The following is a 14,766-nucleotide window of genomic DNA, read 5'->3' on the forward strand; positions in this document are numbered from 1 at the left end:
TATGATCGACTTTTTCATTGAAAATATATGTATGCTTGTAAAGGAATACAAAATCTCAAAACAAATATTTTGGTCGACAGACATAAATGATGTAGTGACATCACATTCAACTGATTATCTCAGCTTGGTTCTACATGATTTAATACAAACATATGCATAAAGTTATGCTACTATAAATAAAAGACGCACAGTGTATTCACCAATGGATTGTCAGACTCCAGAGGGTTTCTGTATATTGGCTATTTTGTTACCTTCCAATAGAGCCAGGCTAGCTTTTTCCCCCTGTTTACAGTGTTTATGCTAAGCTAAGCTAATATGCTGCCGCACACACAAGTGGTATGAAACTTTTGATGCATCTCTTGTCAGGAAAGTATACTTCCCAAAATGTCAAATTATTATTATAAAGAATTGTATCACAGCATTATTTTTCTGTAATACAAGACAATGTTCCTGTTCAGTTCGCACACGCAATTTAAGAGAAAAAACTGATCAACAGGACAGTCTCGAACAACAAATTGTATTTCCAGCAACCCTGTTATTAAGAGATTTCCTCTGCCCTTCAAGCTTTACAGAGCGAGTAATGGTAATTACACCGTGCTATTTACTCCGGAAAAACTGCTACTTCACCCGAGCAGATAAACATCACGCAGGAAACAGACAATCACAGCTGGAAAGACCGGGCCTCGGCTCTGCCCTCACATAAATAGCACTTCCATGGTATTAATATCAACATTGAAGCCAGCCGACCTAAAATCAGAAGACATCACACACCAAATCTAATCCACCCTGGTTTGTGCCACATCCGGAGTCACCTCCTCGTTCTGCTCAGGAAGATCACAAATATAACTGTGTGGAATAAAAGGGGTGGCATTGGCGATTGTTTGGGTTTGGAGCTGAAATAGGAAGGATACTTAGCTTACTGATGATGGACTGTAAAATGGCTGGAATCTCAGTTAAAAGGGTCAGTGGATTGCATCGTTTTAGAAAAGACAGACTGTGAAAAGGAAAACTGAAAGAGATCAAATTAAACACCATATAACCATAAAATGCAGCAGCTCATATGTCCTTTCCTATTATCATGTGTGCAATAAATGTGATGTGTTTCGGAGTATGAAGCTGCATCATCGGGGGGGATAAAAAGGGAGTGATGCTAAACCTGACTAGTTAAATTAGAGGCCTTTCTATTGATACGATGCTTCCTGAGTTCAGTGATACTATAAACCCGATTTATACAATTTAAAGCATTTTCCTAACTCGGGAAAGTATTTAAACCCATTGGCAATTACTCTACATGACAGGGATATTTTTTTTTTAGAAATGCTTGATCGTTGTGGCGCTGCACTGTAGTTTCCTTCTGTCACATCCATTAAACATTGCAGATTGTGCAGGGAATGTAATTTACAGTATGTACTGTAAACTCAGTCGCCCTTAAATCACAGCTCACTAAAGATATTCACAGATTGTGGATGTATATTCTTTAAACAGGTCATTAGATTTGAGTAAAATACAATCAAAGCAAGTTTTAGTAAACCATAGCTGTGGAACAGGAGTACTACTTCCTATGAGCCACACTCTCTGACTGTTTTCTATGACTTGGCAGATGTTTTAGATTGATATAATTTGATAATTATCTGCAGAACATGGACAAGATTAATGGAAAATATGAATCAGAGGGACAATTGGATAATCCGTGATGACTGTGTTTCACATTGAAAACAGTGTGTTTCCTGAGGCTCAGAGTCAAACACTTGACATGCCTGTTTACGCGTCCACAGATTCATATCTGACAGGTGTGAAATGCAACATTTGTAAATGTAGCTCTCCAGAGATTAAATCTGGAGTGATTTGAGGTGATAACATCAGATATTAATCTAAAACAAACCGTGTGTGCCCAGCTCAACTTCCAGCCAAATCCCTTCTTTCGCAGGGCATCTGGCAAAGAAGTGCAGTCTGTTGGTGACTGAAGGGGCATGATGACCGCGGCCAGGGCCAGGGCTACTTCCTGGCACTCTTCTGTCTGATGGCTGTCTGCCCAGGCCCAGAAGAAAAAAAACTAATCCCAGTTTTTGTTTGGGGGCAGTTTAAACCGGTCAACATGATGATCATGCTCAGATGGAAGCCATTAGGTGTGTATGAGAGTGAATGTACAAGTGATTGGGGGTTGTGTGTTAGTGATGCTACAGACCTTTGAACAGCTTTTACATCACCATTCTTCCTGACTTTTTACAAATGACCCCTTCATTAACCCACTCCTCCTCCTTTTCATGTTTGATGCTTAATAAAGCCTGCCACTTTCCTTAATTAGTTAATTGATTAAAGCTACACAAAAGCGGTAGTGTTTCCCCGCACCAGATTAGCTTTAGAAAAACCTCTCATTTTACTGAAGCAGGGTCTGACAGTCTGCCCACTCAGCCCTGGTTCTCGTTCTTCCGGGCCCAGAAATACAGCATGGGTCTCCAGCAGCGTGGGGTCTTCCTGCCCCGAGCTCCGACTGCAGGTTGAAGCCGAAGCCGGATCCGGGTGTGTCAACGTCTGGCTGGCTGCTGTGGGATGTCCCACCGGAGTCTGAGTGGAGGGGTTTCCTGCTGAACTGTGCAGGAATCTGATATTAAGATTAACTATATTGCTTATAAAGGTCATACAGAGGCATCAGGATTCAACTGAAGCTGTTTCATAACCAGTTAAAAGTTCCGTGTAGTAACTTTATGCATCAGAAGAAAGCGTATTCTTTCAATCCAAAACACAACATCCACCAGCTGAGAACTTGTAGACATGATTGTATGACATTCAAACGCATGCAAACTGCAAATGCAGGTCCCTTCCTGTACATGAAGGAGGAGGAAACCTTGAGATGATCTTTCATCTCCAAGAGAGCAGCAGGAACTTGAGTCATATCCAAACACCACCGTGAGAAACAGGGATCACAGCAAAGGGCCCAAGTGTTTGACGCACTCCCCTCACTTCCCCTCCGCTTCCTCTCATTCCTAACTTGCAATGAAAAGTCATCATAGGTGGGATTGCCTTGCATGATGCCCCATGCCGACTATTTCTGTCTCCGAGCCTTCATCACATCCCCGTCACCACGTTTTCCTGCCTTAAGTGCAAACTCAGGAAATTGTGTTTCCCCTATACTTTTTCCAACAAGTTTCCATGTTTGTTTGTGCGTATTGGAAGCAATATCATGACATGTGTCTCGTCCTCTATGTGGGCACATGAAAGAGGACGATGCCAGGGTGTGTTTATATATACATAGATGTGGGCAAACATGCGTGCGAGCATCAAGGACGGGACACAACAAAACCAGGCAACGCTTGTATCCCCAAAACAATTCCCGTTCCCGTCTTGAACTGCTCGCATTCGAGTCAGTCTGGTTTGGCCGCTGGAGCCGGCTGTCAGCGTGAAGCTCGGTGCCGGATCCAAACATGGTCCAGACGCAGCAGAGAGCCTCGTCATCTGTCTCTACGGAGGTAAAAAATAAAGCTTTGGGACATGGTTTCACCACGGCAACAGTGACAGAACCTCTGGATGGCCTACAGATGTGCAGGCTGCCGCTGCTGCTGCACGGCGACAAATACATAGAAGCAGTGGGAGATGTGATATGAGGAAGTGCTCTGCACGAGCACTGCACAGTGGGGAAGTCTGTCACATTCCCATTGTTCCAGGCTATTTTTGTCTCCATCATAATAATAAAAAAGGATGTTCATACAGAGCTTTAATCAACACTGTTCACATGCACAGCAGCGATGATACCGAGAGAGACACATGGGGCCTATTATGACGGAATGAGTGTTCATTAGGAAAGAGATCACCTTTTTATTGTCGGATACACCTACACTGTTAGATGAACCCAAGTAACCCTTCACTGATGACACTTATTATGTTGTAAATGTGTTTCTACCATAATGATCCATCAATTTTGTCTCACTATTTCAACCATTTATCAAATATTTATACTATAATATTTCAACACTACATTCAACCCTATCTTGTTACTTTCAACCATTGCATTTGGCGACAATATTTCAACAACATATCTTTTAAGTTTTCTATTTCAACCGTTTATCCATTTGGCTGCTTTGAGCTGTTTTAACTTCTCCACTTGCTAAGTATTCTTTCATGTACTCTTAATCACAAAGTGTTATAGCTGAGACTCAAAGTGTTTATTTTCTTAATAAAAACACAATGTATGTATTTCAAGTTGATGTTTCTCTGGTAACACTGACCTATGACCTCTCATTGTAGTCTAAAAAACCACAAAGGGAAGTGTACAGTCTCAAATGGTGAACTTTATGTCAGAGTATCTGTAAGCAAATTCTCTCTCATGGTATTTCAAATAGTATTCCTGAATTTAAATTAAGTTAATAACCTTCCCACTGTAAAATAATTTGTTTTTGGTGCCCAAAAGGCTCCCTCTTTACCTTGAGTCTGCTTTCTATCAGCTTTAGTGGAGCGGCTACTACCATAATTCATGTCTGTAGTCAAGACTATAGCATTTGTTATCAAACATGTAAGAGGAGAGTGATTTATGAAATGACCGAGCACAAAGCAAAACAGAAGTAAAACGGGGTCAAGGGCACCTCTCGCCCTGTCGATCATTTCCCCGACTTCCTCTGGTTTGTGAGCCTAGAAATGGGGTTTCCAGACCCGTGGACAGAGGGGTTTCCAAGCCTCCCTAAATCCCACAATGCCCCTGGCTCCCTGAACAGCTCTTAAAAACAAGTGTTTTCTCAAGACTCACGAAACACAAAGACAAAAGGCTGCAATAAATCCAATCAAACAGCACTGACAGTTTTTCCAGGTGTTTTGAGCATGTGTTTTCATGAGCACGCACACAGTCAAGGACTAAAAGCTAAAAAGAGATTTATTTTTCATCAAAAACAGTATATAAAACAAAACAAGATGTTTCCTGAAAGTAATACAGAAAGTGCATACATCAATTACAACATTTTGATGAAATCAGACGTATAATCGAAACAAGCAGGAGAGAAAACATAACACAATCACTCAAGTATGATTGCTGATACAATCATGTATAATCATGACCTCTCAAACAGTGTATTGCAATCATGTGCATATGTATGTTAATCAACATGAATTTCCTTCTTCCCAACTCTTCAGTCCGACGACAGCGTAACATCTCGGAGACAGCAGAGGATCAAAGAGTTGCACCAGTGCAGTGAATGATAGATCCTCCTGTCGGACACAAAGAAACACACCCAGACCAAACCGTGAGACACAAATGGAACTGAATAAAAAACACATGGATGTATAAAAAGAAAAAAAAACGTCATTCTCCTCCCAGTTTGGCTTTGTGACCCCCTGGCCTCCTCTGCTGTGTGATGTTCACCCTATTAAAGATGGCTCTATTGAATCCCCAGAGAAGAAACATCTGTACAAATATTGTGTCAGGTGGACCGCTGTTCATGTGCAAAACACGTCTGTCTTCCGTGGTGGCGATCTTTAGTCATCAGCCTTTTTTGGAAAAGAAACAAGACTAAGTCATCAGCTGCTTCGAAACGCCTTACTTTTACTGCATCCACACAAAGACGGTCAAAAAGGAAGAACAGGAAACCCTCGCAAGTGCTAACACTTGATGATGCCGCTATATGGAAAGAAGGCATCCCCAACGTTGTTATGAATCATCCTCTGGGAACCACGCATGTCTAATAGCTGTTGAGACATTTCACTCTAAAGCACAAAAATGTCAACTTCATGGTGGTGCCGGAGGAAAAGTCCGGGGAGTGAGTGAGATCCATCCTCTGGGGACAATGAAAGTCTGTGCGAAATGCCATGGCAATCCATCAAATAGTTGTTGAGATATTGATATGCAATCCATAAAACAGACCAGCATCCTGTCACTAAAAACAGCACACACAACTCTATTGGCCCGGATTGTTTGAGGAATACAATTCTTTGAATTTGTTGCCAACACACACGATCACCAGTGTATATTTTACGAGTCACTTTATCGTCCTTTGACCTTTCAGTCGGTATCGCGTCACCGTGTATGCATTACTTAATAAGTGCATCTTTGTTTATATGGAAACCTACAAAAAAAAACCTACAGCATGCTTCTGGATAATAATCCCAACTCTTGTTCAGAACATAAACAACCTGCTAAGCGTGTGTTTATATCCTTCTTTCAGGCTGAACACGCTTCAGCACCCGTATCACCACATGGATCATAGTCGCGTACATCCATCACCTCCTCCTCCTCCTCCTCTTCCTCGCTCTGCTCCTCCTCCAGGCAGATCTCTCACAGCTCACCAGCGCTCTTTCCGTGGTACAGTTTGATTACAGGACCCTATTAAGGAAGTCCACCTGACACACAGCCACACATGTAATCACAACTTCAAAAGCTTTCGGCTTCTACAGTTCTCATCAGAAGGACTCCCGGCTGAAGATTATAGCTGTGTATGTTGTGTTTGGCTGCAGGAGCATGAAACGTCAAATTGCAGGCTGGCTTCAATTTAGCCGACACCTATATTATTGTCGGTGATCTGAATCACCGAAGATCTCAGCTGAGATTTCTGCGCCCTTTGCGTTCATCATATGGGAAGCAAACTTTAAATCCCAATCAACGAGCTGTACAAGCAGATTATGAAGACGAGTCCAGCTGGAAGCGGGGAAAGAGAGAGAGAGAGAGAGAGAGAGAGCGAGAGAGAGAGAGAGCACCCAGTGGGTCACATGGCTGCTGGTGAAATTCACTGAGAGTAATGGGCACAATTTTACTGCAGTTTTAGTATTTTAGTTACTAGTTTGTTAAATTTTTATTTGGTTTCAAAGAGCGAGCGAGACATTATTTATGAAATATATAAATCATTCATTGATTTATTTCCACTAATGACCTGGCGGTCTTAAGAAGACTACAAAGCACGTACTGGTTTCAGATTCTGAAACAAATAGAGATGAGAGTATCTTTGGTGTTAAAAGAGAGACATCACCATGGCCTCTGACAGCTTATAATGGTCTTTTTTTACTAGTTGCTGACATTTCATAAACCAAATGATGGATCTACTAATTGAGAAAATAAACTGTAGATTAAAAGATACTATAACTACATGAAACATTTTGCCTAAAATAGATTCACATTCTCTTACACATAATAAAGAAAAAGACAGAAAGTTCTCAGGAAATTCAGTTTGAAGTATTTCTGGGTGAGTTTAGAATCTTTTTTTATACCTGCTCCTTATGCTTTTTCTTACATACAATCATGAACTAACCACGACAGTTGGCGGAAAACATAGAAGCAAATTTAGTTGGCGCTCCTTTCTATGCTTTGAGTCTATTCAGTATGACTTCATGTATTCCAGGCCCTTTCACAGGGGATCCGTCGTGGGAGCAGAGCCCCGCCTCCGGACTGGATTCATGTTATTTTTGCAATGAATGACTGAGGAGCGCGTCCCGACTGAGAGGACTTTACCTGTTCTTTCAGGTAGCAGAGGCGGTCAAGGAGAATCAGACCTTCAATACAGGGAGCCAGGGTCACCTTCAACTGCACAGAGATGACGATATGAGATGACGTTAAATATGTATTTGTTTACTTCATTTCATATCAGTGTTTTTCACAGGGACCTTTTTTTGTCGGTCTGATACAAAATAGCTTGAAGGTTCTCCCTTTTCATACTGACTCTTCATACTAAAACCCACCATGACTAGTGTCTTCCCAGTAGCTGGTGGGCGATCCCCCAAAAAACATTTTACTGCTTTGTGTCATGAAAGAAAATTGGTATGTTGGTTGATGCTTCAATTAGTGGTCTCCGCTGCAACCAGAGGCTGGTTTTCTTCCCATTCTGTACAAGCATTCCCAGCAGCCTACGATGATCTCACTTAATGGTTTGCAATTTATTGGCATTATGCATCTCATTTTACAGGAATGAAAATGTTTTTTCTCGTGCTCACCAGTTTAATATAAATCATTATCGAGGACCTACCATATTAAAGGCGTGCATTTCGCCCATTCGTGGTCTGTATGTGTCGTGGTAATCCTGGATGACACCGTCGGAAAGCTGATGAGAAAGAGAGCATCGGGCATGAGAGTCTGCATTTTAATGAATGAAAGTGAAACTGAACGTATAGGGCAAATAAAAAAGGAGGGAAAGACGGAAGTTGAAAGTAGAAGAAAAATACTTTGACATTCGATGGCCAATGTGCAAAACCTCCTATCTGTAAAATGATCCAGGACAAGTGGGGGGAACATCCTACCTGCACTTTGTGTATTTTTTATTTGATTTTGTATTATGCATTGGGTATCCTTAACAATTAGCATTTTTTTTTTGTATTCTCAAAAAAGTGAATTTTTCAGATAGGAGGTTTTGCTCTTCGGCCATCAATATATACAAATATGTAATCTATGTTCCTGTGGATCCTTTGGGCAACCATGAATTGGAATATTTGCGAAATTAACAACAACCAGGAAACATTTTCCCTCTCATTCTGCCAAAATGACGACTGCTTTCCACGGTTCGCTTCAGGAAGGCCTTTTTTGGACGACTGTAATATTCTGGTCCTGACCTTTGATTCCTCCAGTTCCAGTCTGCGTAGAGCTCGGCGGACGTAGTCCACGAAGGATTTAGCCTTGGAGTAGACATTCCCAACTCGCTTCTCACTGCAGAGCAACACAAACACAGGTCCGAACATCTCATTTCTGTCCGATGAAACAAACGCCATTCACTCCTTTACTCTCATGTTGTGGCTCCTGTTTGAAATCACACGTTAGCAGCCAGCATCAAACCGTTGGACACTTCTACAGGACTAAACTGTGATGAATCGGTGCTGCTTACAGAGACCTAATGGTTATTGGATCTGATGTTAGTCATTAAACAGAAGGTCACAGAGCGGGAGGGGACCCGGTCAATGCTTGCTGTCTTTAAAAGGTGTGTGTTAAGCGTTAAAGGAAATCTGCAGAATTTACTTCAATAGCTGAGTTCACTCAATTAGAGGAGAGCGATGGTCGTAATCTACTAAGGATCTGGACCCAAACGCCTGAAAATTCTCAGTCATTACGAATGCAACACAACAAATGAGCACAGAGCTTCAGATTTTATGGGAAAAACAGCAGGTTCTGACTTTTGAGCGCCAGCACTTATTCATGTTTGGAAAGTAAAGCATAACAAACTAAAGCAAATTGCAGTGTATTCTGCCTTTCTTCATGTTCCACTGAAATGAACCAAAGAGCTCACGTGTGTTCCTGTATGTGAAATAACACCCAGGACATATTTACATGCTGTACATATTAAAGTGATGCCAGATGCAAACTGCTGGATGTTACCTTTTAAAGGAGCCGTAGTGATCCCTCAGAATGACGTGAAGGACGGCTCGGTAGAACAGAGAGTCCATCTGGATCTGCAGGAAGGAGAACCTGATTCAGTGCGATGCACCGTGTGTTTCCCTGAAGGAGATTGTTATCCCCGTGTGCTTCTCTCAGCATGTGCACAAACAAGTTGATGAATATTTCTGACACTTTGTGAGCCGGATGCAAGACTGGCAAGCAATCAGCCTGCTTTTTTTTTTTTTCAACAAGTAATCAATGTCACCGTGATTGCATTAATATTTATAAACATTCCTTATTAATGGGCGGCGGTATCGTGTTTCAGGCTTTGGCCCGGAGCTCCCAAATAAATACACAATCACAGACGTAAAACAAATCCAGAATTAACGGCCTGATTGTTTTGAAGATCTACGATTTAGATAGCGCAGCCTTGAGTGATTGTGTGAACGCTTATGTTTTATAGATTTGTTTTGATGGGTTTGAGGTAATCACAGTTTGGAGGAAGACAATTAAGTCCCAGTGTGTGCGATGGTGATTCATTTACAGTATATAATGATTACAATGAGTACGCATGTTTTACTCACCCCTTGGCCTTGAGAAACTCTCTCGAGTGCCTGTAGAAAAAAAAAAAATGCTAGAGCGTTAAGACAATTCTTGGGTTCTGTCGTCGTATGGTAAAACAGCCTCCTGTTAAAAATTGCTTCGTCAACTTAGCTACAGTAAAAAAAAAAGGCCGCACAAACTCACCAAACACGCCGACATCCGGGCGTTTCTGCCGCAGAACCAGGACCGGTCGCGGAGGAACTGACTCAGAGGGAAACCACACACGCCGAGCAAACACTCTGCGAGGAAACACACGGAGATAACGGGGGAAAACTTCACGGGGCCATTCAAACAACTGCAAATCAGTGGGTACGAATTTCAAATATTTGCCAGGGAACCTTCAAGAGAGCAGGAAACACTTGCATTGTTATCCATAAAGACAAGAGAATTCCATCCTCTTCTTTTGACAAAACTCATTGCTCCTGAATATTTTGGCCTGAAAGAGACTTCTGATGGCTTTTGTGACACACACACACACACACACACACACACACACACACACACACACACACACACACACACACACACACACACACAGTGTGACTACTTGACAGCCTGCCATCCTTTTCATGTCGTCTCTAAAAAGGTCAGTGGCTGAGGTCCAAAGGAAGCTGTAACAACATGTGCAGCTGCGGCCGGCCCGAGCTCTCGCAAACTGCTCTGGACACGCTAACGCGTTAGCGTCCCCTCCGCACCGACACATGGCTTGCTGACACGGGGGGGCCCTCTGAGGCGATTGAAGTGGACAAGCCCTTCCTCCGCCCGCCGGGTAGATTACAGCACACACAGAGACGTGTTTATAGTAGCGAGCCTCATGTTGGCCACAGAGTTCGCATCTGAAGTGGCCACGCACACACGCGATGTCCTCGTCGTGCCATCGTACATTTTCCAATATTTTTGTGGAGGAGACGCGCTGGCTCCAGAGCTTGGACGCCAGAATGTACTTATCTTGTTGTGAGTAAACAGCATGACAGATACTGGACTCCTACTTCCACAAGAGGGTCTAAACGTGGATGACGCAATTAAGGGATTGCTTCATTCCCAAATGAGCATGATCACATAAATGAGGCCTTCTATAATAAATCGTTTCAACTCTTTAGCTCTTTTTTAGGGTTAAGTAGGCCAACACAGAGGCTGGCCCGCATCCCAGACTGCAGTGCAAGGCCAACAGGAGAGAAAGTGTGTGTGTGTGTGTGTGTGTGTGTGTGTTTGAATGCCTTTGTTCACTTCTTTAAAAGATCAAGACGGATTTTTGAGAAACAAGCATGGAAAGAAGTGTTTTCAATGAGCCGTTGTGATATTATTTTCCGCTCGCTCTTGGCTGATGCTGCGACGAGCCCCGATGACGCGAGGGTCACAGGTCAGGCCGTTAACAAGAGATGACGCGATACTGTATCCACTGTAGCGAGGGCTATTCTTATGGAGGCTACAGTCACAGCATGAGGACACATGTAGAGGATTTCATACCTCGTAAACTGAGCAGCGAAGGAGAGCGAAAAGAGGATGATATCAGTCTATTATCCTGCATTCTTGCACCTCCGTGTTGAAGTCCAGGTTAACTAAATAACAGCAAAGTCCTTCTAAACCAAAAGCATACAACACGCTAGAGGTGGATCAGTAGCAAAGGTTAATAAAAAAAGAAGAAAAATCGAATTTTCAGCAGCTCTCCTAAATCCCTAAATCCAGTCTGATGGTTCAAACAACGAGTTTCTGAGCTCAACTCAATCTCCAGAAGGTCAACTTGGCGGAGGCTCCAGACTCTTCGCGGAACATTTGACTTGTTTACTGTCAAATATGCTCATAAGTGTTTATGTGGCTTCGCGTGGGATGCTAATATTTCACTTCAGATTGGATCAGAGTGATGAAGTGAACGCTGCAGGTGTCTGAGGTGGGAGTCTGGGATGTGTTGCCAGTGGAGAAGAAAGAGAGAAAGCCCGTCTGCTCTGTGTACAACGGAAACCCTATGTTCCACACAAATGGGAGGAGTGCGACTGTCACAGCTTTCCAACACACAGGGAGGCAGACACAAACACACTTATCTGTCCCTGGCTGTGATCTGTATCTCTGTGTGTCCACTTCCAGTGTGTGTGTGTGTGTGTGTGTGTTTGTGTGTGTGTTTGGTTACCCTGTCCGGCAGGGTCAAACTCCTCAGACAGCAGGTGATAGCAGCAGCCCACGCTGCAGACTGCGGCCAGCTCCGGTTTCGCCACAAACATCCTCAGGGTGCTGGGAGCCAAGTCGCCACACGTGTGCAGGCCGACCATGACCGCATCCTGGAATTTTTGGAGAAAGCGCGCAGAAAGGGAGGAGAGACCAGAAGAAGAGGAGAGAGAGAGAGAGGAGATCGATGTTGAAATGTATTGATGGTGACGCGCTTGCAGATTTGGCACCGCGAAAAACATCTCACATGTGCTCCAGTAATGCGACCTCCAGCTGCTGTGGCAGGCTCGTAACTTCAGAAGCTGCTGTGGGAATTGTGCTCTGCTACTATAGTGTGCGGTTGGCCTCCTATCTGCACCACCTCTGCTGCCCAAACACACAGTAGATCTATTTCCAACATTTACTCTTTTTTTATTTTATTTTTTTCCTGTGGATTTGCTCACCTCCAGCTCGTTGATGAGCTCTCGGAGCTCCGTTTCAGCCGTGACGTAAGACGTGAGGGGTGAAAACATGACGCTGGCGGTTCCGTTCTGAGCTTTCCTCTCCAGGTTCTCCCTCTTCCTCCTCTCCCTCTCCTCTGCAGTCAGTTGAGTGGAGGAAACTCTGGGGGACGTAGGCTGTAGCGCATCAACGGATAGGACGCTAAGGAAGAGCTCCTCTGTTTCTGGGTTTGACTCTGAATGCCTTTCCTCTGCAGGGTTGACATCCGATAAGCCGATTAACACCTCTTCCTGCTCGTCCCGCGACACAATTCCGACCCCATCGACATACGCGACATCGCCGTCGTCTCCATCGAGTCCAGGCTTTACGTCTACTAACTCCTCCTGAGGCCAAAGTGTGGCCTGTCCCGGTGCCCTCGCGGCCTTGTTGTGTTTCTGGTACGCCCTGGAGAACTTCTTCAGCTTCCGGTTCCTCTCCTGGGCTCCGTGGGTGTTGGTGCTGGAGGAGTCGATGCCGTAGACCCGGAGGCTGTATTGCAGGGACAGAAAGGAGCTCAGGTAGCCCTTCCCTGAGCCTACATCTATCACCTGGACGGGGGAGAAAGCAACCAAATCAGGTTGCGAAGATAAAACATCCTTCTTTTTTAAAGTTATATCAAATCCCATTTTAAGGTTTTCACTGCAAGTTTTAAGATGTCACTCAACCTGTTTGACTCCACAGCGCTGGGCCAGACGGGCCACCACCTCAGACATGGACTTGACCTCGTGAGATTTCTTAGAGTTCATAAACTCGTCTGTCACCAGCTCAGCATCTGGGTTAGACAGAACAAAAGTCATATTTGCAAGCAATGTACCTTTCCCAAAAAACAAAGACAAAATGATAAGTGGACATCCCTTGATGGGTTTCCCATCCTCGAACGGTCCACTCCTTCCTACCTAAAGCTGATACTGGAGCACCAGACTCTGACCGGTTCCCTCTGAGCGCCTGCAGTAGCTCATCCCTGCTCATGCAGACTCCGAGGCCAGGGAGAGAGTGGGCCTTGGCCGCCTGCACCAGTTCACGGGGATCAACCAGTCGGTTTGTATCATTGCAAAACCCAAACGTAGTTCTGGTTTGCTCTGATTCTGGAAACAGACACAACATTAACAGTAAAGTTTCACAAAACAGTCTTTGGATTTTCAAGTTGGTAGCTTTTTTTTTTTTTTTTGGTGCAACTTGGTGAATTTAGCTCTAAAACTACACGCCAGCAATTAAATGTATCAGTTTTTAGTGCTTGAAATGGAATCATTTAAAGGGTGCGTTCACCCAATAAAAAAGTGGTATCCAAGCCATTCAGATATACGGTTCTAACCCTAACCCCAATAAAAAAAGAGGGGAATGCAATTTTGTTTGTGGCTCTTTAAGCATTGTAAAAAATGAAAAAAGAGCGTTCTAAAAATATTATAGCAAGATTGATACGCCACAATTTTCTGGGAACAAACTACTTTTTATTGAAGAAATAGTTCCTGTTAAATCTGTTTGCTTCAATTCCTCAAAAACAAGGCAGCTGAAATACTCAGCAGCATGGCCAGTATCACACATTTATGTTTGTATTTTGGGTAACACTTTCTTTATTTATTATTTTATTTTAACAGGTTTTAAAAAAAAAATACAACTTTGGCAAGTGTTTACACTTTCTATTTGGTTAATACTACAGTAATATGTGTTGATAACCCATTAACATTTGCTCCAGATTCTTGTTGCAAACCACACAGGCCTTTTCACAGCTTGGCAACCCAAAAGCTGCTTTAACCTTCATGCTGGATGCATTCTTAGAAAGTGCAATTCTACAAACTTTCATTCGTGTTTACCATATACATTAAATGTGTTTGGTAAATATGTATTTCTATGGTATTTACCGTTTGCTTTGTGCTCTGGCTCCCTCTGCTGGTCACCACGTGAGCACACGTGTGACAGGACCTCCTGAGGTGGCACTGCCACGAAGCGGCTCCACGCGTCGTGGGTGTAAAACTCCACAGTGTGCGCATTGGCGATGCTCAGGGTGACGGACAGGAACCGCTGCACTTCATCTATCCGGCGTTGAATTTCTGCGAGGCTGTATGAAGAGGAGAGCATGTTAAAAAGCTCTCTAAAGGAGGCCCGAGTGAAGCATGGAAGAAGTCAGCCACTGCTGATCCACGTCTAGGCATAAGCAGTCGAAAAGACTGTTTTACAATATATTATGTATTTGTTTAAACAAAATATACGAGAGCATAAACTGAAGGATAGGCATTTGATGTTTGCAAAAATAC

General features: G+C 43.4%; 1 protein-coding gene across 1 annotated transcript; it reads right to left on the reverse strand.

Annotated features, from left to right (window-relative positions):
* Positions 1-5,065: 5,065 nt before the first annotated feature.
* mettl25 (methyltransferase like 25) lies at positions 5,066-14,590 on the reverse strand (the record flags this gene model as incomplete). Its single annotated transcript, XM_079235818.1, has 12 exons — positions 5,066-5,193; positions 7,424-7,495; positions 7,935-8,009; positions 8,515-8,608; positions 9,272-9,345; positions 9,856-9,885; positions 10,019-10,113; positions 12,000-12,147; positions 12,478-13,062; positions 13,180-13,286; positions 13,411-13,599; positions 14,374-14,590. 12 exons carry the CDS (start codon positions 14,588-14,590, stop codon positions 5,086-5,088), a joined length of 1,794 nt encoding a protein of 597 aa, XP_079091944.1. The 3' UTR covers positions 5,066-5,085.
* Positions 14,591-14,766: the final 176 nt, after the last annotated feature.

The sequence above is a fragment of the Taurulus bubalis genome (genome assembly GCF_910589615.1).
Source record: "Taurulus bubalis genome assembly, chromosome: 20".
NCBI classification, from domain to species: Eukaryota; Metazoa; Chordata; class Actinopteri; order Perciformes; family Cottidae; genus Taurulus; species Taurulus bubalis.